Below are 23,483 nucleotides of genomic sequence, written 5' to 3' on the forward strand. Positions count from 1 at the left end.
AGAGAGAGAGAGGCCAGGAGGGGAAGAAGAGGAAAAAGCAAAAAGAAAAAAAACTTATTGCCAAAGAAAAAAGGAAAAAGAAAAAATGAGAAGATGAAAAGACAAAATTGCCCATGAAATAGTTTACGTGGTAATAGAGTTGACGCCGTCGTAGATGACAGGTACTAAAAGTGGTTCGAGAAAAATATTGTGGTACTAATATGGTAGTTTTTAAAATTAACGTACTAAAGTAATGAATGACTTTTATTTAGGATACCATTTGTAAAAAAATTTCTATCTTTCAAAAGTTGAAATTATAAAACTTAAAGCAGTATTTTCAACCCTCAAAGCTATAATTTATTATCGTAGGATTTACAAAACTGTATTATTTTGTGAGTTTGTAATAATGAAAATTTGTGACAAACGACTAGCCGTAGAATGGGCGACTAATAATTGCGTCATCATCATTGTCTTGTTAATGCACGATGACTCACCCATCCTCCAAGTTTCGATCGGCCTTTGGGATAAGCCTCTTCTTCTCTCTCGATATCCAAAACCCAATCCTTGTTCACTTTCACAAACCACTCCACCACCATCATGGCCATGACCACAGCCTCCTCAACTCTCTCTTCCTTCTCCTCCCTCTCCCTCCACACCTCTCCACGCCTCACTCTCCTCCCTTTCACCGCCACGAACACTTCCCTGACCAAACTCAAGTCTTCCATTTCTTTCTTCCTCTCTTCCTCTCCACGCCTCACCACCACTACATGCAATGCCGAACAACCCGAGATAGAGACCACCTTCTTCGACAACGACGACCCGGAGTACGAGGCCGTCTTCGAGCCGCCGGAGGCCCCGGAAGGCTTCGTCCCGCCGCCCTCCTTCGACGAGGGGTCGTTAGAGACGGAGGACGAAGTAGCCGCGGCTTACGAGGAGCTCTACGGCGCCGCCTACAGCGGCATGAGCGTTCTCGGGAACGACATCTATGTGATGGACGCCAAGGTGAAGAAGCTGGGCGCTTTTGGGAAGTTGAAGAAGGAGAAGATCAGAGATGGCTTTGAGGAGAGAGTGGTCCAGGTGAGGAGGGTGACTAAGGTTGTGAAAGGAGGGAAGCAGTTGCATTTTAGGGCTGTAGTGGTGGTGGGTGACAAGCAAGGCAATGTGGGTGTTGGTGTGGGAAAGGCCAAGGAGGTCATTGGAGCTGTTCAAAAGTCTGCTGTCAATGCTAGGAGGAACATCATCACTGTGCCCATGACTAAGTACTTGACCTTTCCTCACAGGTATGCCATTTCTACTTCTCTGCTTTGATCTTGTTGAGGTTGCAGTTGTGTAGGTCTGGTTTTTGGTGGTGATGCAAATAATAATGCGTATGGTTTTCATTATGGATTGGTTTAACTTGGAGTCTGAGGGGAATTTGCTTCTGTTCCTAGTGAATTAGCTTTAATATTGTCACAGAGCTTCTATTATCTTGCTAAACGATATAATTGGTACGCATCTTCTTGATGCCTTGATGAATATGGCTAACTGTAGTAGATAACAAAAATGGAAAGCTGCCTTTATTTTGCAATGGTATGCTAACATAGTTCCCTAAAAAGGAAATATGTATCAGGACATGCTAGATAGTCTGGTAAAAAAATTGCTACTTTCCCCATCACATTTTCTAACCCTTAAAGAAAATTATCAAATAGTGATACTTACTATGTGCATTCTTACACATTGAAATCTATACTTATTCCTGCAATCGTGTACCCTGTATATTTTTAAGGCTAATTGATTCAACACATGTTGTCAGACATTCTCTGACCAACTATTACTTAGTTCTATGTTTACCATCCTATTTTCTCAATCGACCAACACTCCTTGTAGTTATAGGTTATCAATGTAGTTTGTTTTGTGAACTAACTTTCCATTCACCATGGCTTTCAAATGGTTACTTAACAAATTAGCTATGTCATCCACCTATTTAAAACAGATTTAGGGCTTTCAAGTTTCAACCATTCTACATGGCCAATGCAATTTTTTCTTTAAAAAAAAAAAAAAAAAAAAAAAAAAAAAAACAGAGCCCCTTCTCTTATCCAAAACCCACTGAAAACCCCCAATATCCTTAGACTTCACACATTCAATTTCAACCTGATGGCCATCACCACAACCTCCTCATCTCTCTCTTCCCTCTCCTCCCTCTCCCTCAACTCTTCTCCACACCATTCCCTCCTCCCTTTCACCATTTCCTTCCCCAAAGCCCCAAAACCCATCTCTCTCTTCCTCTCCTCTCCACGACCCACCACCCCCATCCCCATCCCCAATGCCGAACCACCCCACATCGAAACCACCTTCTTCTCCACCGACGACCCCGAATACGACGCCGTCTTCGACCCCCCGGAGCCCCCGGAAGGCTTCGTCCCGCCGCCCTCCTTCGACGACGAGCCGTTGGAGACAGAGGAGCAAATCGCCAAAGCTTACGAGGAGCTCTACGGGCCGGCCTACAGCGGCGTCAGCGTTCTGGGCAATGACGTGTACGTGATGGACTCGAAGGTGAGAAAGTTGGGTGCTTTTGGGAAAGTGAAGAAGGAGAAGATTCGAGATGGGTTTGAGGAGAGAGTGGTGGAGGTGAGGAGAGTGACCAAGGTTGTGAAAGGAGGGAAGCAATTGCATTTCAGGGTTATAGTGGTGGTGGGTGACAAGAGAGGTTGTGTGGGTGTGGGTGTGGGCAAGGCTAAGGAGGTTATTGATGGGGTTCAGAAGGCTGCTGTCAATGCTAGGAGGAACATTGTCACTGTCCCCATGACCAAGTACTTGACTTTTCCTCATAGGTAATGTCAGTTCTACTTGTGGGTTTCGATTTATTTTGGTTGCAAATGTTTAGTTTGGATTGCATTTGTTGTTGGTCTGCCCTGCTTACTGGTCTCTGTATCAGAGTTTGATAGTTTTGAGTATATATAGTGATTGGTTAAAAAGAGGAGTTGGGTTTTGTTGAAATTGGGTTTGTACCTCTGTTGTTTGCTGTAAATGCAATATGTATTGGATTAGTGTGTTTTCCTTGTAGTCTAAGGAATCACTTGAGTATCACTGTGTAAGGGGTATTGAAGATATATATCCTCGTGGAAAGTGTCTGCTAGTTGTGGTTGCTTCGATTTGGGGTTGATGAAGTGCACCTTTATCGAAAACCAGTGAACCAATGAGTTATTTCTCATTTGTGGGATCATACAGTTGTAGTTCTGAGTTGCAAAGCTTCCTGGTCAAGTGCCTGAAAGCGCTGATGTGTAGTCTAGAAAAGTGTTTGATAAATGATTTCAGAAGGTGTGATGAAATTACGCAATTTCCCTGAACTTGAAAGATTTATCTTTGGCAAGTGCTCTGAGCTTCAATTAGTTAAACACGACTTAAACAGGACAGTTGACCTGCTAGACCTGCAAGTGCAGACATTTCCTGATATTGGTAGCTTAAGAGTGAGAGAAATAATGTAATTGCCAATGCTGCCATTTTGATTTTGGTCATGACAACATAACTAAACTCTCTCTGTTATAATGAGCTTTATGATCATCTAAGGAACATATGGAGTACAAAAGGTGTAGTGTCTACATTATTCTTTTTGGGAGGGACTATTATTATTTATCTGTTGTTGACTCTTGGTCCTAAAAGTTGATAGATACTAGATATAAGTTCTTTCTTATTCTTGGGGCTCCTAAGTTTTTCTTATGCCAATACCCTTAGTAATGCAGCATCTCATTATCTCATTTCAGTTTGCATTTACTATTTTGTTCTCATGAATCACAGATCTGAGGGAGATTATGGAGCAGCCAAAGTGATGCTTAGACCTGCTTCTCCTGGTACTGGAGTTATTGCTGGAGGGTCCGTGAGAATTGTTCTAGAAATGGCAGGTGTTGAAAATGCTCTAGGAAAGCAACTTGGAAGTAAGAATGCTCTCAACAATGCCAGAGCCACCGTAGTTGCAGTACAGAAAATGAGACAGTTCCGTGAAGTCGCACTTGACCGTGGGATTCCAATGGAAGAGCTTTGGAAATGATAGACTAGCAAAACCTGTATTGCATTGTAGATTTGTTTTACACATCGGAATTCTTGTAGTGCAGGCTTCTTGTCTTGTAAGAGTAGCCTCTCCCTCTTTTGTTCATTTGTTTTCCATCACAAGCTTGATATATGTATGTAAACTGGGCGTCATAGCCTTATCATGTTTCCTTGGGATTACAAGAATTCAATTTGTCCCCAATTATTTGTTATGAAGCAAGCTTACCAAGATGTGCACTGCAAGGAGTGGCACTTCTTTTTCATTTTTGAAACCATTTTTTATATCATTATGTAAAAACTTCCACCTTCACTGTAAAAGTTGGTTTCAAATTACTCTGTAAATCATGAAAAACAACACAAAGAAGAAAAAAGTATTCTATGTACATTCTGCTGGAAAGGGGGGCAACTCATAATTATGCCATGATATTGTAAAAAGCAACCATAGTCTTAGAACTAAAAAAGATGATCCTAAATATTTACATTGCATTGTACTTGAGGTTGGAAGATCAGGGTACATGCCCTGTTTTCTCCTATAAGGATATGACCAAAAACTGTATCCTTGGCTAAACAGTTTAGCTTATTGTTCATGACAGGTACACCTTGTATCATCTCATGTCCCTAGTTTTTACAGTTCCACCAGATTTTCTCATCCTGGCATGTATGCTGTCACATCGAAAGGGCTCATTTCCATAGTTTGACGACCTGATCATGGCTCCCTGAGGCAACCATATCAGTCTTTGGGGATGACGCCAGTGCAGCAACTAGCCCCTTGTGCGCTGGAACAGTCATAGTTTTATTGCTCTCACTTGGACTCCACAACTCAAGGGACTGCCAAGAACAAATGAATAATTAGATTTCAGCCAAAAACACTCTCAGCAGTACAAGAGACCCATGAAATTGAGCCTGAATCAAATTGCAAACATTATAATGTTCGTGGAAAGAGAGAAACGTGCTGTTTATCATCTGATGACCTAGAAACATTGTCATCCTTGCAACTAAAATGCTCAAGTTTGAAAGGAAACATCAGTGTCCAACTTTCTTATTCTACTGAATCAACAGAATAATACCATTGTTTTCATGTCCTCTTGAATGTTCTAATGGAAGCATAAAAGACTAGCAGTAAGGATACTAAGTGCGTAGACTAATTTTCTCATACAGAAACATTGTTCAAACGGTCAACAGAAACAATAGATATTAAGTTACCTCGTAACAACCAATGATCAAGAGTAGTGAATATCCAGGATGAAATGTGCATGATTGGAATTTGTTGCCATTTGAGTGGAGTTCATATATGCATTTTCCGCTTGATGCAGTTGACCAAATCCGTGCACTGTCTTCACTAACAGAGGCAAGATACTTCCCACTTGTATCCCAGCAAATTGAAAGGACATCTTTGGCATGTCCAGATCCCTGAAAGGAGTTTTCTAGATGTCAAGTAAGATAAGCCAGAACTTATATATAACCTAGATCACTGAATTAAAAGGTAGCAACACAAATTGCAAGATATGTTCTCAAGTTACCTTCGAATACAAGTCGAAACTGGCAGTCTCAACATCAAAAGTATTGACACTATTTCCTGAAGCAGCAGCCAAATATTTTCCAAATCGAGGCTGGAATCTGACTTGTTTAGTTGCTCCCTGCAGTTATTCCACAAAGAGATTTAGGTAACACTTTGATGAATGAAAGTCCACTTTTTTAACAATCATTCTCAGATTAATTAGAGTACAGTGGGAGGAAATTGCCATCATAACAAGAAATGAAGGAAAATTCTAAAAGGTAATTTTTTGACACTTTCATTTTGTGTTAAAAACAATCAAAACCACAGAATGCTAGCAACATTATACGATGGTTTTACTGCATTTGATTACATTAACAAATCGTGATAGCAGATATTCCAGAATATGTTTCTTCTACCATGTATTAATTTGCATATAGTTTATTGTCAAAGATGAATAGGATTTCCCTTAAGGGGTATTTCATATATTAGCTTGTATAATGTACCATTATACTAAAACAAATGCATAGATCAAGATATTACCTTAAACATGCGTGTGCACTTAGATTGGTTGACATTCCACAGTCGGATTTCATCGTTACTATCGCATGATGAAAGGAGATTGAACTTCCTTGGGTGAAAATCCACTGACATTACATGCTCATTGTGCCCTTCAAGCTTGGATATTGATTCACTTGGCTACAAAGACACAAAGAACGATAAATGATAAAAGAAGAATTAAAGGAACTAACAAAGAATCTTCTTATGAATTAGAATTAAGCGGTAAATGAAAATCAAGATATTACTGATAATGAAAGACTCACTTTGGCTGCATCCCATATCTTCACATTTCTATCAAACGAAGATGTTGCAAACGTTGTTGAATTTGGTCTAAACCGTACATCTGTAATGAGATGAGAATGCTCTTCGAAAGTTTTAACAACATCAAAAGTTTCCATGTTCCAAATCAGAACCTGCTGGCATATGATGATAATACAGCCACAAACTCATAGACTGAACAAGAAGATGATAAATTGGAATATTATAATGGATTTCATCAAGTAACCTTTTTTTCATGCCCTGCACTAGCTAACAACGTCCCATTTGATGAAAAATGGCAGCATACAACCTTAGCCATGCTTGAATGGAGAGAACAAATTTCTTCGAACTTGAAGCCTACCAATTGGTGACAGAAGTAATTTTAATGAAAAGTTCCCAGCCTATTTCTCTTCAGCTCTCAGACAAAACTAACAATGTCTGCATGTGTGGTTTTTTTAATCCTTTCTACTATCACCATCCACTTATTTGTTGTATTAACTAAACTCTTTTGCATACACTTTGTTAGTTCCCCTCAGCATCTCCATTTAAAAGAATACAATGTTACTAAGTAGAAGCAGAAGGACAAAACATAAATTTAAATATATAAAATGAGGAGCTAAAAGAGAAGTAGGAGAGAATGAATGGACCGGATATGGTGCTTGAAGCAAAGAATTACCCCTTTCGTGCTTTTTTTTCCCACCACGACGCTTTGAAGCCTTGAATGGAGTGCTTGTACCACCAGCAGCACTGTCATCCTCATAGGACAAGAAAGACTCGGTATTTTCTTCCACAGGGACATCTTCATTAGCACTCGTATTTTCCTATGGTAGGAATTGCACATAGAAATTGATGAAAATATTAGATAATAAAGGACAAAAGAAAGAATGCGCTTGGAGGAAGTATCCAATACATGATGAAGAGTCACAAGCTATTCTTAAATTTTCAATAAGGGGAGGCCTTTATAACGTGTGTCACCTACCAAATGACTGTCTCCTGCTCCTGATGCTGTCCTCCTCTCTCTGTCATCCTAATTTGAAATGATGATATTATAAAGTAAATTCAAAGGAAAATATGCATATCATCACCATGACATTCAAGTGATTCAACCAAGGCAAGAAAGTATCAATCATCAAATTTAGTAATCGAGCAAGTGAATTAATCATGGTTACTTCCCGACCTCTAGTAACTGCTGCTGATCAGGTTGTTGCTGGGGCTCTGCAATTTGTCTCAAGAGGCGACCCACCATCTGGTTCACCAGCAAGTGTTTACATAGGTTTAAGATATGTTAGTTAGACCTCTGTTGTAAACTAATTACTTGACTTTGGAAGTGGAAAGACATAAATGTCAAAAGCATGTTCTTATTGATTTTGAGGGATGATTTTGTGTGTAACTGGAAAACATACTTACGGCAATTCAAACTGGCATTGTAAACCATAGTACCCGGTCCTTAAGTTCTCATTTGGTATAACTTCCAGGAGAAGGATCACAGTTTTACCTGATCACTCAAAGGTGGATGCTGATGTTCTGCTGTTGATGTCTCAATCAGTTGTTGGTGGTTTGGAGCCTGCAAAGCTGCGCTTACTACCTGGAGAGGTTCAAGCCATGGAAAATTTGATCAACTTCAGAGGAAAGTACTAAGAAAATTGAATCAAACAGTTATAGTAATGGAAGATAGAAATTATAAAATGATGCTAAAGGAGTTCCAATGGGGAAAACTTTAAAGCGCTTACTTTTAAAGGCCTTCCAATTTGTGGTCCAGGTTGAACTCCGCTTATACCTGACAGCATAAACATATAGAAATCACACACCTACATGATGGAAATCAAATAACACACATTTCTTTCTAAGAATAAGTCTTCTTCAGAACTTCTACAATCATCATGCTCAGTTTAAGAAAACAGAATTTCATGATTTGAAACAAAAGTGACACCAGTATCGTGTAACTAAATAATATGAAGGACGTGACAGAAATACATATCATTGACAACAACTTCCAAAGAAATACAAAGACAAACATAGTGTGCAGCTCTGATGCCAGATCAAACAATAATAGGAAGTAGCTAGCAGATACATTTAGGAAGGTCAGCTAGAGAACAAAGATATATCTTAGTATAATACAATTTCAGATTAACAGTACTTTTTAAACTTCGTGTAATACCTGCATGAGTTATCTGATATATGCAACTTCAAAGTGCTTAAATACTAGAACTCCAAAAATGACCCTAATTACCTGCATCCTGAGCTCCAGTTAGTGGGAGTAAGGAGTTATGCAGTCCAAAAACCTTAGAGCCAATGTTGTTAGTCCTGCTGAAGCTAATGACATTTCTGTTGTCCTGCACTTGCTATATAAATTCTCAATGGAACTGTACACAATTGGGGTTCTTATTAGAGGGTATAATGGATTAGACAATATTCTCACTTACCTGCATTTGAGCAATATTCTTGAGGAGTTGCTGATGCAGAGGGCTAACAAAAGAATGAAAAATGTTATTAAAAAGGTGAACATACTTTGTATTCAGATAAATCCAACCAACAAGGCAACAATAGATCAAGCATTAATCTGAACAACAACAAAAATTAGTAAGGAACTGATTATACCTTGAACTGGTTGCAAGTGACTTTGAGATATTCAGATCATTGACACGAAGCGGATGCAAATTGGGTCCAAAATCTCCACCTGGTATCCCCAACCACTTACTAAAGTAGTCAATACTCCTGGTCCTAGGCGTTCGTCGAGACCTCTTTTGCTTGGTTGCTAAAGGTGCAGTAGGCACTCTTGGTAAATCTTCAGGCACTCTTGGATGTTTACGTTGCTGCTCATTCTCTCTCCTTTCCTGAAATCAAACAAATTGATACACACCATGTCACAACCACAAGTCCTAAAACAACCAAAACCAAGACTAGTTCAAAAATCAATTCACCTGAACCGGTGCTTCAACCTTGGCCTGATCTTGATGCTTCAATTGTGTCCTAGACGAATACACATCATAAAACAAAGTCCACCATTCATTTAAGAACCCCTCCTTGGTATCAATAACTGAAAAAAAAAAAAAAAAAACACCCTCAGAATTGTTAACTAAGCTAGAATAATCTGTAACACTAATCAAAGCAGAACTATCCAAACAACCCACAAGCACCACAAGGGTTCTTGAATTATGATCAAAATTGAAAACCACACTTTTATTCATCAAATTCCTCTGCTACATTCTACTCAAAACAACATAAATTAATCAGTACACCAATTCAATCACTGAAGCCGAATATGAGCAATTAATTAGTACTAACCAACAGGACTTTCAGAATAGACATCAGCTTCTCTCCTGAAAATTTCAGCAGTGGAGTGCATATTCTTCTTCACCATATAATCGTGCAGATAAAGATCAAGCCTATAACAAACAACCCTCAATTCAAACAAACCCGAAATCGAAATAAAAGAAAACAAGAAATACATTGAACTCAAACACAAGCCAACTCACATCTTTTCAGCATCCCAGAAGTCAACACGGCCCGAAGAATTGGCCATGATCGGTCACACCACCTTCAAAGAAAAGACCTACACAAGCATGAAAGAACAAAAAAAAAAAAAAACCGAAAAGCTTTAGAAAAGAATTGAAATTTCAAGTACCCAGATTGAGATTAGGGATATGAATTGGAAGCACAATTGAAATAAGAAAACCCAGTTGGGTATTTTGTGAGAAACGGCCAGACCAGAAAGAGAGGTTGAGGCAGTGAGTGTGAGCTAAGAAAGGTGTAACAGTGCCATGCAAATATAGTGTTGGCCAAAGAAAAGAGACAAACAGGCCAATTTGGTTTTTTCTATTCACAGAAAAAAGAGAGGGCTTTTTGTGAGTGAGACTTGTGTGTGTGTGAGGTTTTGGGTTTTTTATATGCAGAATTGCCAATAGACCTTTCACTTTCACTTCTCCGGGGTTTGAGTCTCTGTGGTGACAGACCAATGGCCTCGCGCCGCGTCATTGCCTGCTCAAAAGAGGCATGAAATGTCTACCTTTTTTTACTTTGGACAAACATGAAGTGTCTGCCTAAATCGGGTTTATGCATTGCTATTTTGGACTTGAAGAAGAAGAAGATGGTGATTCAATGTTTGGGTGTTTCTTTTTCCCCATTGTTAATTGTTTTTTTTTTTTTTTTCCTCTCCTCCTAACTTGCAACCGTAGTTAATTGGGTGATTCTTTTTTTTTTATCGGAAAATAGGTCAGCCCTTTCATTAAATTCAGCAAGCAGTACAAAAATGAAACACTCATATGGGGTCGACAGAAAGAATCGTTCCTTAGAACCTCCCAAAACTCTATTCTAAAATAATAAAATCCCGAAAAGTCCCCAATACACCCACCTTTTAGGAAGCCCACGCACCATTATTCTAACAAAAACCAAGAAAACCTCGAAGCACACTCAACTAAGGCATTGGTTTTTGTGACCTAAACAAAAATTAAACAATACTATGGGCCATAAAGACCCAATCCATCCAGCCCCATAACACAAAGGTAATCCAGCCCACTTGAAACCCTAGAGCAGTGAGTCCAAAGCTACGGCCCACAGGCCAATACAAGGTCCAAACGGCCCAGATACTCCAAGGTTCGACTTGAGCAGGGAAAGAAACCTCCTTGTCGCCACACCATCCCTGAACGCCGCCACCAAAGCCACCGCCGCACTTTGGACAACTAGCATTCAAGCAGCCATTATCATCCATGCCAAAGTAAGACATGATCGATCTCAATTTCGGCAATGGCAGATGAACATTCATTCCCCCACCATCATCAAATTCATCCCATCCCACCTTCAATAACCATCGCCACCGCAGATCGGAGCATCCAAAAATTGGGTACCCGATCCCATTAGTCCAAGCCTTCAACAACAGACGTCCTAGCACCGTCGACCCCGTCGCCACATCTCCGACCCACACAGCCTGGGAACCAGCAAGCACCAGACAGTCCAACCAAACTGATCGACATCCATCAGGCTCCCATAATCGAAAGCCAGCAATCTCCCTATCCCAGACAAAATCAGAGACTCCTCTCACACCTTCAGATCGAACAAAATCCACCCCTATAGCCTCTCCCTCAATATAGATCAAGAAGGAGGTGACAAGAAGCAAAGCCAGTCGGACTGACTTCGACGCAGCCATCAAATGACGACCAGGTATAGTAGAAAGGGCGAGCTGTCTACCAAACCCTAGCAGAGCATGCTAGGTCTTTTTTTAAAAAATATTTCAGTCTAGATGTTAGTTTACTGTGTAGTTAATTAGGTGGTTCTAGTTGAACCTCCAAATTTGATATTTGGACCTCCATTTTTTTCAATTATTAATAGATTTTGTCAAGTCATATGAAAAGACAAATAAGGACAAAGTTAGAAAAATGAAAAGAAAAAAAAAAAAAAAAAAAACTCTTCTTACCTTCCCCAAATATAACATTCAATTAAATTGTTTTTTTTTTCTTGAAATTTTCTTATATTGTCGTATAGTTTTATAATTTACCTAAAACAATTAAGTAAAAATAATAATTTATATACATTGCCCACATTAATACAAAAGTAAATTCAAAATAATCTGATATGAAATTTCCTTAAACTATATTCATTGAATATTCTGATATAGTTATTACTCGATTTTTCAACCCAAAACTCATGAAATCCTTCTTTTAGCAAATTCAAAGGAATTTCAGGAACCAACTCTCTGATTAATTTGGTAGAGGAGAGATCTACTCATAAGATAACAATATCATGTGATTTTGATTCATTCATTCTTTCTCTCATGGTTGAATATAGAGATAAAAAGTAGAGTAACAGATTATTGTATCTCATGTTCAAGGGTGTTTTGGTAAAAATAAGAAGGTCCACTTAGCTTTTCAAGTATTTTAAAAAGTAAATTAGAGATGTACTAAGTATAAGAAGTCCAAATAGTAAATTTGGAGGTCAAACTAGAACCACTCTAATTAATTTGGTGCGGGATGTGGGGGATTATAGCTCAACTGGTAGTTGGAGTCTCGTCACTTTCTTTATTCTCAAATCGAAGTAAACAAAAGCTTCTGTTTTTTATTATTGTAAACGGTTCTTTTATGAAAATTAATGGTTCAGTCGGTGGTGGTAAAATAAGGACAATTCGCTGACGACATGTAGTGATTAACTAGAAATTAAAGTAATGACTTTCTCCAAATCGAGGTATACAGTTTAAAAAAAAAAAAAAAAATTAGTGTGAACAGTTTTTTTTATGAAAATTAATGGTCAGTCGGTGGTGGTAAAAAAGGACAATTTGCTGACGACAAGTAGTGATTAGCTAAAAGTTAAAGTCTTGTCACTTTCTTTATTCTCATATTGAAGTAAACAAGCGTTTTTTTTTTTTTTTTTGTGAACGGTTTTTTTATGAAAATTAATGATCAGTCGGTGGTGGTAAAATAAGGACAATTTGTTGACGACATGGTAGTAATTAGCTAGAAGTTAATTAAAGGAACTTCGTGTCAAAAATGGAAGGTAGCGTATTTTATCTGACAAAGGGATGAGATCGAGGTTTTGTTGAAAATGGATGAGAAAGTAGGGGTGCATGTTGAAAACACTTGTACAGTTATAGAAAACACACGTGTCGTTTCTCATTATCAGTCAATAATGATTTCCCATTTAGGAGGTCATGTGTTCGAGCTCCATCAAGGATGGAGAGGGGTGAGGTTCAAAAAAAAAAAAAAATGCTCTATGTTACATGACATTATCTTAGTCATTTGTGTCATTATAAGGCTCATGTTCTACAAATGTGTACCTTCCATCTCCCTCAATCAATCTTAGGACCCAAATTGGAAGGCCTTCGAGGATTTCGAAGTGACCTTGAGAAGGCGAAACCTAGGGTTTTGTCTTCGTGACGCCAATGAACTTTCGTTCCCTAGACCAGGCAACGGCGCACTCCAGAAGAGGGAGGTCGCTTCGATTCGGGTGCTTCTCGTCTAAGTGTAGCGGATCTAGTACTAAGACACCGATCGTGGTGGTACAACGACAGCATTTGGCGATCTGCTTTGAGGTGGCAACTCTAAAGAAACTTTTCTAACTGTTTTGTTGTTCTCTAGGTCGGGGTCCAAGGAGCTTCTTCCCTAGACTACGACAATGGTGGAGGATCAAGTCCGGCCGCTGGATTGGTGACGGGATGTTGCTCTCTTGAAGGCTCGTTTGAGGCCGATCTAGGGGGACGAGGTGTGGGAGGTAGGTTTTGCGCCATTAGGCCTCAGCCTGCTCGGGCTGCTGCAATATTGTAGCCTGTCTGGGCTAGCCCACCCTTTTTTTTCTTTTGGATATGGCTTGGTGTGGGCTTTTGGGGAGTGGCATAGCCCTATGCTGTCTTAGGTTGAAGTTATTTCCTGTGTTGGATGCAGCAATGTACACCATAAAGGTCTTTAGGCATCATAGTTTCAAGACAGTTGCTTTGATTTAGGGTTGTGTAGGCGTAGGTTGTTTTCTTTTCCGCATTTCTTTTTGAACTTTGGTTTTTTTTTTTTTTTTTTTTTCTGTCCTTGAATAATTGAGTATCGATTTGTAATATGAGGACCCTCAAACTTGACCTAGTAAGATCGTTTGATATTATTAATGGAACTTCATTATGTTTTTCTGAAAAAGATGGTAAGCTTACGGTACAAGAGAATTTTGGGAAATAAAAATAATGTTAATATGATGTTTCAGATGCCATTGAATTCCACATGTGAATAGAAATAGAAAAATGCATATTAAGGACCTTAGCCGACTGCCTATTTTTGGGAAAATTAATATAGTAATCCTTTTATAAGTTGATACCTCCCCAATTTTGAAGGCTACCTGAGATAAGAATCCTCATTCTATCTTATGTAACCTAGGAGATTTAGTTCAACTAAGTGCATCCTTTTAGCTTGTCAGCTAGGCTGGGTAGATCTTATGAAAGTGACTCCATTACCATTTCTAGATCGACATCGTATAGTAAACATTGTACATCAGTTGTTACTGCTTCCAGATTAAAAATTCAAGCATTACATGGAACATTACCATGCAAAAATAAACAAGATACCAAAACCAAGAGATATTCAAAAGAATCCAGATGATTCAAAAGAAATTGCAAGAAGTAATGTAACAGATTAATAGAAGCAACCCAGTGACAGTGATGATTGCGATGTAGAAGCTAAGCTAGGCATCTTTTTATCTTAAAAAAGGAAAAAGAAAAATAAAGGACGAGGAAAAGCATATCTTTAGAGAGAGAGAGAGAGAGAGAGAGGAATAAAGGAAGCCAACAGTGGAGCACTATATCATGATCTCCACACAATATGATCATCAGAATAATCAAGGAGATGAAGTTCTTGTTTCAGTTCCCGTGCTGCTCGTGCTTCTGCTTCATCAAACCCAAAAAGAGCAAACACAAGGAGAAAGAAGCCAAGAGTGGCTGAACGATGTTATTCTCTCGCCAATAGTTCTCACGAAAAAAAAGTAGGGAGAACTACTGCCATCTGCTTGGTGTTTTAACAACCTTGTCTTTACATGCCTGTGTATCCAATGTAGTAGTCTTTAAATGAACAATAAGTTGACCTTTTAAAGGGCTTTCTCCTCAATCTTCATGCTGTTTTTTCTGCTTGTATCTTGATCAGTTGGCGCTAAGCCTATCTCACGGATTTGATGTTCCACAGAAACCAAACCAGTCTGCGAAAGAAACCTGCAGCATAAACCCAATCAGCAAGCCATCAAGTATATCTCTTTTAAGTAAATGACATAACAAAATCATATATAAACATTCATCATCTTTCTAAATCCTTGTAGGGGATTCTCTTTGCAGTTCCTTTCCCCAAGCAAAATGATCATTTAACTGGTCATTAAAAGTCCTCACTTGGACTTATACATGACATGCTTACACAGTTCACGTCTACCCATGCTCCTAAAAATCAATTTAGCCGTCTCCAACTTCCCTCAAGCCAATCACTTAATCCGTTCTCAGAACCACGGAAAATTCAGCCCCAGGCAGATAAAGAGTTGGACTCGATAGAACCTACTCCGTGGACAATGTCTCAGTCCAATTCTACCAACGAAAGTGCAACATGTCTTCATTATACCTCAGAAAACACATAACCATTGATAGCCAATACACAGGGTAATCAGCTTGGGATATTGACTACTGAACTATAACATTGAGTAAATTTTCATAAATTGGTGCTACATGTACAAATGCTTACCATATTATACAATATAAAGTGAACCAAATTATACCAACTATTACTCACACATGAAGCTCAATAACTACAGAAGTGTTTTTGGGTGTTCACATAGTATATTGATTGACATAGCAGCAGCACAAGGCATCAAACCGTTAGTATCAGTGGTAACATGAGACATTCGATCCGAAAACACATACTAATGCCAATACACATCCAAAACACACAGCAGAAGAAATCACAAACAAAGTAAAACACTTTAATCTCAAATTTCAGACCACCCACAATAACCCATATCCAAAAATTGACCAAACTGCAAAAACTGTAAAGGGTTTCAAAGAAAAGGAATTGTGGGTATTGGAGACGAGAGTTCAATACCAGCTAAGAAGCAAGAAGAGAGTCATAGTGATGAGGACCAAGAATGCAACATGAAGAAGCAACCAAGAGTCACTAGAGGAGAAAGCCAAGCCCAGCATCACAGCAAGGCATACACCCAGCATCACAAACGCTAGTCTCAGAGTTGTCCATGTGGGAGCCTGAAAATTCATTCATTCAATCACCATAAAGATTTGCTCAGAATCATCATCATAGTAATAAGAAAACTTACGTTTACACCAGGAGCTAAAGCCCCGAGAAAGACTGCTTGTGCAGATGAAATATTTTCTCCTTCTTGTGATTGTTTATTGGCCATTTTTTTTTATGGTTTTGGATCTGGGAGATTTTTGTGGGTTACTGGGTTTTGTGAATTGAGAGTCAATTAGAGTTGGAGACTAATTGAAACACTTTTATACAGCCTGCAAACAAATTTTATAAAGTTTCTCTCTTTATTTAATAAGAAAACAACATTAAATACATAAATCAATAGTACATATCTGAGGGAGGGATTGAGTAACTTCTCATTCCGGTCTTAAATGTCCATACGTTGCAACGGAGTCTACTAAGAAATTTGTTTCTCGGAAGTTATGCTTGATGGTGAATCTTTCAAAGCTTCGAGCAATCAGCTTAATATCTTTAATGACAAGCTCTACTAACACAATCAATTACTGGTTTCGAGTCTTCTTCAACTTCAATTCTCTTAATGTCCTCTTGTTTATTTTTGATCAAACCTTCTCTAGGGCAAAAGCTTCAACAGAAGAGACACATATTTGTCCAACTCTTCTCGAACCTGCCACAACAAGTCTACAAACAAAGTTTATAAGTCGTAAAAACAAAAAAATTCACTCCTCATTTTACAATTTACAATTCACACTTCATGTTTTCTTTTTTTGTAATTTAATCTTTATCTTTAATAACTAAAGTTTTGTTTTTTATAAAAAATTTAAACAAGGAATGAAAGAATGAGTGTGAATTGTAAATTAGGGAATGTCCCTTTCATTCTTTAAAAAAAATTTCATTGTTTAAAAAAAAATGCGCTATAAAATTTTAAAGACGGAGCCTATTTTTTGTGGGAAAGAGGGTTGCCGAGACTCACGTAAGCCTCCAAGTGTATCCGCCAACTCCACCCATCAAATTTGAACAAAAATTTTGTAAAATTCTGATTTTTTTTAACAAAAAAACAATATTTTGCTATAACAAGGCATTTTGAGTCAACACAAATTGGGTCGTGTTCCAATGTAAGACAAAAAATTTTTTCGTAAAAGTATGAAACTTTGAGAGTTATTTAAGTCATTTTAATGAGTTCCTAATCTATGGTCATGTACATATTTACCTTGAACTCGAGATTGTGATTAACTCATCCTATCCATCAGACAGTAAAAAATATGTGATCATATCCAATTGGTCACATACATATCACATAATTTTCACATTCATTTCTAGTATTGTTGATGGTAGGACTGCACAATTTCATCTACCTGCATGTATATTCAAAAATGCAGAAATGCATATTTGAACACTACAGCAGTATGGTTCTCAATTGTCCATATATGGACCTCTCACAGTTGGATCTCTCTGGAGTTGCTTCTCTCTCTCCTTAAGGTAATGAAGAAGTGGTTGCTGCTCATTTCTTAGGTCTGTCACAGCACCACACCCATAGAGGCTTGTTCTTTGGTAACCAGAGAAACCTGGATCTAGAGGGAAACCTGGATACAATGTCGAGTCATCTATACGCATTGCCGGATTAGAAGCCGCAAGATTTCCCCGTTGATTGAAATGATGAAACCTTGGAGTATCATAACCGTACAAGTTTCCAAGGTTACTGGGAGGATGAACATAATTGGGCCCACCATGATGCTCAAGGTTATGGCTTTCTCTGTACTGACGAAGCCATTCAGATGAAGTCATTCTATGTGCAGTTGGGTATTTGTCCACAAAACTCGGAATGATGGGACTGAAATGAGGTGGCCCTTGAGTAGCAGTCCAATGTGGATAGCTGCTTGCTTGTGAATATGATACATCAGAAGCATTATCTGTCATGCTGATCCCCTTATTAAACCAAAGGGGCTCATCATCTGGCAATAAAGGAGGGGCTGAAGGCACAGGAGCTGTATAAGAAGACGGATAGGATAAGGTGCTTGCAAATTCGTGATGGCTGAAAGAATCTTCATTGTCACTTAATGATAGGCCAATCAAAGATTCTGAAGCTACTTCCTCAATAGGGCTCAACCTTGATGATCCATGTTTACTTGTCCCATGTGTGCTTTTCTCCCTACTATTGCTCAAACTGCCCCTATCAAAGACCCAAGCACTAAGGGAGGGAGGGCCAGCGGTGATTGGAGTTTCCGGAAATGGCTGTGCCATTGTATCTGTGAAAACAGGCTGCTGCTGCTTATATGACATGTTGCGCCCAAAATGAGTCATGTCAGTATGGAAAGAAAAAGGATCACTCTGAGCCGGGTTTTGTGCTATAAGAAGTGACGTAGCACGGCGCAAACATTCATCAGAAGGCACCTTTTGATCCAATGAATGTTTTGGAGAGGTTGGGTCCTTTAAAGCAGAGGCCATACTGACTGGTGCTGAATTACGTCTAGTAAGAGGCCTGAAAAGAATAACTTCTTCCTCTTCCACAGCAATAGAGCTTAGATTTTCCCCATCACTCATCGGTTTCTCACATTCTTCTGGTGCTTTGTCAATCTTCTGACTAGACACTTTCAATTCAACATCGGAGTTGTTAGTCTCCAATCTTCCTGACTCTTTCCTGTCCAGATATCCATTTGACTCTGTCATGTGGTATGTGCAAAATTTGCTTCCAGACTTGTCATAGACAATCCACTTTTGAGAATCAGTTGATCTGCTTGCAATTTTAATTGCGGCATCGATGATACGCTGAGAACGACAATCCATTCCACTTTCATAATTGTCTATATGTTCCCAATGAGATGAAAAATCTAGTAATGCATGTGATTGAGCTACTGGTGCAAAGCCCCTCAGCTCATAGTCTTCCCAGAGAGAAGCACCTGCTGGACACTTGGCCTCACCGACATTGACATTCAATTGCTTTAGAAGATCAACAAATTCACCAAAAAAGTAGGACATAGCACTTTTGCTTTTCTCATCAACCCCATACGTTTCTGCTTCATCAAGAATGAAGACCAACCATTCCACAAAAACAAGCACAGCTGGTAGAAGGGGGCATGTCTCGATTGTACTTGCCTGCAAACATCTTTCAACAAAGCGTCCCATGAATATGAATGTGGCAGTCAATCCCAACTGTGTCAGCTCCATGTGCTGCATATCATTTTGCTTCTTCGAGTCTTTTGTTTCTGGGATCTTAACTAGATTCTGTATGATAAAGATCAGTACAGAAACAACCTGGAGCACTCGATAAGGGCCTCGTCTAACTGAATCCATACGCTGATATGACTCCAATGTAGCATTTAGTTTTGTATCATCTAGTGCCATCAATGCATCCAACTCTCTCATAGTAGATGCGAAAGCACAAGGGAATTGATCCACACTGCCTCACATGAAAAGAGGAAACAAAATTCATCAGAACTTGAGCAACAAAGAAATAAATGTAATACTGAATCAGCAAAATAAGCATGCATCCAAATGCAAAGAAGTTCATCGAGACAAAACTAGATTGTCTCGATTACATTCTTTGTCATGACACCAGGTCCCTTGAGCAATGTGAAGCAAGTTAATACCTAGACTATAGCAGTCTAAGCTCAAGTTAAAAGAATGTAATGACCTCAAGGTACTCCGAATTTAGGACAAGTAGTAGAAACCGTAAAATCAAAAGATTTCATACGTATCCACTACAACTCTCTTTGAAAATATATGAACCAGTTAAAACGAAATGGGTAGGATCACAGCAGAGCACGAGATGCACCGCCAGAAATCAAAGGTACAATGCAGCAACATGACACATTAAATGAAATTTAATGCAGTCTAATGCAAGTGAGTACCTCAATTTTAAGTGGAGGAAACTTAGCGTCCTGATCATAAGAGACCACAAATTTGTATCCATTTCAGCTTTCAGCATATTATCATTGCTTTCTTGTTTAGTAATCTGAACACTGCTTCTTTCAGATGGATGTAAGAAATTAAATTGGCACTCGCTTGAAAGAGAATGTAAATGAGATGAGCTGTTCTGCAAGATCATAAGAAGCAAATGAGAAGTGCGATATATGGATATCAGATGGTGATATGCAATGTATCAATAACATAATAGTACGTTGGGCTTTACCTTTTCAAACAGTAAGGTGAGGTTATCCTTGGCCTCAGGAAAGGGATTTTTAACAGCTAAACTTCTTATACAGTGGTATAACGCGAGCAATTCATCACCAATGTACATCGCCAATACAGCTAACTGCAAATATCATATAGCAAGTTAGCAACTTAGTTCTCACGAAACTTCTATGAAATGAATAAATGAGAAAAATTTATGAATGTACCTGATTTTGGGGGTTTCCACTATCTGGCCAAATTCTTGTTGCTTCCAAGTAGTGGGTGGCTGCAACTGACCAATTTCGGCTATGGACATCTGGTTTTTCATATTGTTCTTTATATCTAGCAAGATCCCCGAGGCATACCAAAAAGCGATGGCACAAAAATTGGCATTTCTGCATCTTCTTTTGTTCCCCAAGGGTAATTATGCCTCCCTTTCTGTAGAACACAGACTCTTCTGTGAGGCCATAGCATTCTCTTATTTTCACAATCAAATTTTGGTAGAACTGAATTCCTTCAGATAGAAAGAGTTTTAATCCTTCTATATGACTATCATGTTGAGGCGCTGCTGAACTTTTCTTTATTCTTTTACGAAATTCATCTATAAGCTTATAGTAAAGCTTCCACAAAGAATACTCAATGTCTTGAAGTTCCAGCTGTGCATTATCATTCAGGATGATATTCTCATAACAAGACCTCACTTTCCGGTACAAGTCCTGAACATCAGAGTGCAAAAGACCTTTGGCATGGATCAGTGCCCACAGCTGATTCTCTTTGCTTGCAACCTGATTCGACTGCAGTTTCAAGAGTCAAACCGAAAACCAATACAAGAGCTTTCTAAGTAAAGTGAACAAGTAAAGAAAATATGTAGCTGCAGAAAATTACCTCCATTTTTTGTATTTCTCTCTGATCTTTGAACTGTGGCTTAGCCATCATGTCTACTTTGTTCGGGCTGCAATATGACTATCGCATAACTCACCTATTGGTAGAAATCACAAATCAGTTCACTTTGCAGTAGCAAAAACAAAAACAAAACAAGATGAAACAGAAAATTGGACACCAAAGTGATGTCAGAAGTTGAAATATACAAACTAATGAATCTCTGCTAAGAGGTCTCAAACTATGAGGGCAAATTCTTCACAGACAGTACCAGATTACAATCAGAATCGCATTTTAACACTTACTGAGGCAATTGAGCATAATCTGGGAATTTGAGATGGGAAAAGAACCCTAAAGTTGAAAATTACAAACCAATAGCAAAGAAATTTAGGGAGGCATATATTCCTAATTTGATGAGAAGTAAAAGTTCAAAATTTAATCTACTAAATTTCCAAAAGATCTATGGCAGAAAAAGAAAAAGGAATAAAAGTAGACCTGGAATTGACTTCTAGCCACACGGAATATAATGATCTTCTACACCCAACTCACAAATGGCAAGTAGTTCAGACCTGGACTCTTCCTTCAACTTCTCTAACTCTGTAATTGATTAATCAAACTTTGAACATGCTCTCAGCTACCCACATGAAAACTGGAAAAGGAAATAAATTGGGAAAACTCACAATCAGTAGAAACCACCAAAACAAGAGCAAAGAACAGCAAAATGTTACCACAACAAGCAACAATAATGTAAGAAACCCACATCAAAATTCAACAAAACAAACACCAAGAAACAAAGTTTACACCTTTAAAGATGAAAAGAACAGAGAGTTTTACCAGAATTACCTGATCTCAATAAGAAGTAACCCACAGGAACAAGCTGCAATTAAGAAGGAACCCATTAGTGAAAGCCAGTAATCTACCAATGTTGGAAATTGAAATTGAAGCAAAACCAACCAAGAAAAAGCACACACATGGAAGAAGGAGAGCCATGATGAAGACCAGTACAATACTGCAGCTTCAGTTGTGAAACAGACAAAGTAAAAGGTGGCTGATGATTCTCCTCACATTAATGCTGTTGTGTACAGTCGTACCCAATTTCCAATTTTTTTTATATCATTTCCAATTCTTGGTCTTTGTTTGGTTGTCAAAAAAATTGAATAGTAAAATCTTTGAAAAAGGAGAATAATTTAAAGTGTGCCTTATCAACATATCCATCATCAAGAATTCAAGATTAAATCTTGTACTAAATAAAGAGGCTCCAAGCCGAGAAAGCAAAGCCCAACTTTGTCTTGGGATTACTAGGGTACATTAGAGGACAGTGGACACCACTCTCACTGGTACAACACGTGTGCTTTAGGAAGTGGCTGTGGTGGCCCTGTTCGGTGGTTGGGGTTTGGAGAGTATGTGCTCAAGCTCAACTGCTCATCAACTGCTAAAATTAATTGTAGTTTAGTCATAACCCCTTTTTTTTTTTTTTTGACTTTGTCAAGGGAAACCCAAAGTCTTTCAAGGAAGAAGATAAACCCCTTCAGCGCATGTGAAATGCTCGGGGTTCGAACCTAGGTTGGGGAGCCCACCCAACTAGGCAAGAACCACTAGGCCACTTGCAGTGGTTTAGTTATAACCCCTTTGGTCATACTAGTAATATAATACAAAAATGGTAGTTTAGTCTTGAACTCTTAGTCATAGGGTGATTTCAAAACTTATTCTAAACTATTTGGTTTGGTTTACAAGTTAGAAGTGTACAACACAATGCAACTGAATGCAATCACTCTTGTCTTGAAAAAGTAATCTGGGCTTCACATCCAAAACTAATTGGTAATAGATGGAATGGCCCAAACCCTTAAATCCACTAGCAAAGTCCTATTTTTTCCATGTGGGATGTATATATTCTCAACATGCCTATCCCTGTTTATTTGTTAGGATGATTAGCTATTCAATATCTTTTTGCTCCTTTACCGAAAGAATAAATGATCAAGTATTCGAAAAATTGCTTCAGAAAAAATAATTGAGAATTATGACAAATTAACATTAAAATTCTACTTTCCGGTCTTTGACTCGAATTAAAAAAAAATTGAAATTTGCCACTGCGTTTCTGCCCCAACAGTGGTATAAATATAATAACATAATATGAAAACTAAATAGAACCCCATTCAATGATTTCGCCGTGGTGCAAATGGCACTGGCTTGCAGTGCAGAAATGGATTAGTCATAGAAGATGCATCTTCACAGAGTGTCGTATACGCATGAAGAAGACTCTAAGGAGAGGGACATGATCAGACAATGACCTTAGTCACTGATCATTTTGATAGAGAAATCATAGCCGTCAACATTTAATAAGATTATTCTCGTGACTCTTGAGGATTAGAACAAAGCAAAAGTATGAGAAAAGATCAAAGTGGAGTAATTAGAATAAGTCAAGGAAATGAGGGAGGACATGGACACCTGGGTCTACGTAGTAGTTGTTAGGTTTTGCTGATTGAACCCGTTCGAGCAAAAGATTCAAACCAAAAATGAATGCA

At 38.5% G+C, this 23,483-nt stretch overlaps 4 protein-coding genes across 16 annotated transcripts; 1 reads left to right on the top strand and 3 right to left on the bottom strand.

Annotated features, from left to right (window-relative positions):
- Positions 1 to 482: 482 nt before the first annotated feature.
- On the top strand, positions 483 to 4,268 carry LOC133729593 (small ribosomal subunit protein uS5c). 2 transcript variants are annotated; one of them, XM_062157146.1, is made up of 2 exons: positions 483 to 1,259; positions 3,754 to 4,268. In XM_062157146.1, exons 1-2 carry the CDS (start codon positions 577 to 579, stop codon positions 4,001 to 4,003), a joined length of 933 nt encoding a protein of 310 aa, XP_062013130.1. In that variant the 5' UTR covers positions 483 to 576; the 3' UTR covers positions 4,004 to 4,268. The 2 variants fall into 2 exon arrangements, with proteins under 2 accessions (XP_062013130.1, XP_062013131.1); XM_062157147.1 differs by lacking the exon at positions 483 to 1,259 and adding an exon at positions 2,044 to 2,789.
- A 131-nt stretch (positions 4,269 to 4,399) lies between these two features.
- Positions 4,400 to 10,156, bottom strand: LOC133733830 (transcriptional corepressor LEUNIG_HOMOLOG-like). Of its 4 annotated transcripts, XM_062161471.1 has the most exons (18): positions 10,025 to 10,156; positions 9,793 to 9,869; positions 9,602 to 9,702; positions 9,238 to 9,353; positions 8,915 to 9,150; positions 8,740 to 8,782; positions 8,547 to 8,658; positions 8,047 to 8,093; positions 7,812 to 7,901; positions 7,494 to 7,562; positions 7,296 to 7,343; positions 6,993 to 7,137; positions 6,564 to 6,673; positions 6,322 to 6,474; positions 6,041 to 6,196; positions 5,523 to 5,639; positions 5,206 to 5,412; positions 4,400 to 4,830 (listed from the first exon to the last, which is right to left on the bottom strand). In XM_062161471.1, exons 2-18 carry the CDS (start codon positions 9,837 to 9,839, stop codon positions 4,684 to 4,686), a joined length of 1,944 nt encoding a protein of 647 aa, XP_062017455.1. In that variant the 5' UTR covers positions 9,840 to 9,869; positions 10,025 to 10,156; the 3' UTR covers positions 4,400 to 4,683. The 4 variants fall into 4 exon arrangements, with proteins under 4 accessions (XP_062017455.1, XP_062017457.1, XP_062017456.1 ...); XM_062161473.1 differs by having other exon boundaries at positions 8,547 to 8,649; positions 9,793 to 10,143; XM_062161472.1 differs by having other exon boundaries at positions 6,322 to 6,471; positions 9,793 to 10,143.
- A 4,202-nt stretch (positions 10,157 to 14,358) lies between these two features.
- LOC133729595 (uncharacterized) lies at positions 14,359 to 16,648 on the bottom strand. The gene is made up of 3 exons (XM_062157158.1): positions 16,082 to 16,648; positions 15,853 to 16,010; positions 14,359 to 14,981 (listed from the first exon to the last, which is right to left on the bottom strand). Exons 1-3 carry the CDS (start codon positions 16,163 to 16,165, stop codon positions 14,861 to 14,863), a joined length of 363 nt encoding a protein of 120 aa, XP_062013142.1. The 5' UTR covers positions 16,166 to 16,648; the 3' UTR covers positions 14,359 to 14,860.
- A 570-nt stretch (positions 16,649 to 17,218) lies between these two features.
- On the bottom strand, positions 17,219 to 22,055 carry LOC133729594 (nonsense-mediated mRNA decay factor SMG7-like). Of its 9 annotated transcripts, none has more exons than XM_062157155.1 (8): positions 21,933 to 22,055; positions 21,805 to 21,838; positions 21,531 to 21,610; positions 20,968 to 21,061; positions 20,310 to 20,867; positions 20,102 to 20,224; positions 19,821 to 20,005; positions 17,219 to 19,369 (listed from the first exon to the last, which is right to left on the bottom strand). In XM_062157155.1, exons 4-8 carry the CDS (start codon positions 21,016 to 21,018, stop codon positions 17,386 to 17,388), a joined length of 2,901 nt encoding a protein of 966 aa, XP_062013139.1. In that variant the 5' UTR covers positions 21,019 to 21,061; positions 21,531 to 21,610; positions 21,805 to 21,838; positions 21,933 to 22,055; the 3' UTR covers positions 17,219 to 17,385. The 9 variants fall into 9 exon arrangements, with proteins under 9 accessions (XP_062013139.1, XP_062013135.1, XP_062013138.1 ...); XM_062157151.1 differs by having other exon boundaries at positions 20,310 to 20,876; XM_062157154.1 differs by having other exon boundaries at positions 21,457 to 21,610.
- Positions 22,056 to 23,483: the final 1,428 nt, after the last annotated feature.

This window comes from Rosa rugosa, chromosome 2 (assembly GCF_958449725.1).
Source record: "Rosa rugosa chromosome 2, drRosRugo1.1, whole genome shotgun sequence".
In the NCBI taxonomy this organism is placed as follows: domain Eukaryota; kingdom Viridiplantae; phylum Streptophyta; class Magnoliopsida; order Rosales; family Rosaceae; genus Rosa; species Rosa rugosa.

Coding starts and splice junctions, on each gene's coding strand:
- LOC133729593 (XM_062157146.1), top strand. CDS start 577: ATGGCCATGACCACAGCCTCCTCAACTCTCTCTTCCTTCTCCTCCCTC. Junction 1,260..3,753: donor TACTTGACCTTTCCTCACAG/GTATGCCATTTC, acceptor CATGAATCACAG/ATCTGAGGGAGATTATGGAG.
- LOC133733830 (XM_062161471.1), bottom strand. CDS start 9,839: ATGGCCAATTCTTCGGGCCGTGTTGACTTCTGGGATGCTGAAAAGAT. Junction 8,659..8,739: donor AGAATATTGCTCAAATGCAG/GTAAGTGAGAAT, acceptor GAATTTATATAG/CAAGTGCAGGACAACAGAAA. Junction 7,902..8,046: donor AAATTGGAAGGCCTTTAAAA/GTAAGCGCTTTA, acceptor GAACCTCTCCAG/GTAGTAAGCGCAGCTTTGCA.
- LOC133729595 (XM_062157158.1), bottom strand. CDS start 16,165: ATGGCCAATAAACAATCACAAGAAGGAGAAAATATTTCATCTGCACAA. Junction 16,011..16,081: donor CTTTAGCTCCTGGTGTAAAC/GTAAGTTTTCTT, acceptor ATGAATTTTCAG/GCTCCCACATGGACAACTCT. Junction 14,982..15,852: donor CTCTTCTTGCTTCTTAGCTG/GTATTGAACTCT, acceptor TTTATGCTGCAG/GTTTCTTTCGCAGACTGGTT.
- LOC133729594 (XM_062157151.1), bottom strand. CDS start 21,018: ATGATGGCTAAGCCACAGTTCAAAGATCAGAGAGAAATACAAAAAATG. Junction 20,006..20,101: donor TCACCTTACTGTTTGAAAAG/GTAAAGCCCAAC, acceptor ATGATCTTGCAG/AACAGCTCATCTCATTTACA. Junction 19,370..19,820: donor TTCCTCCACTTAAAATTGAG/GTACTCACTTGC, acceptor CATGTGAGGCAG/TGTGGATCAATTCCCTTGTG.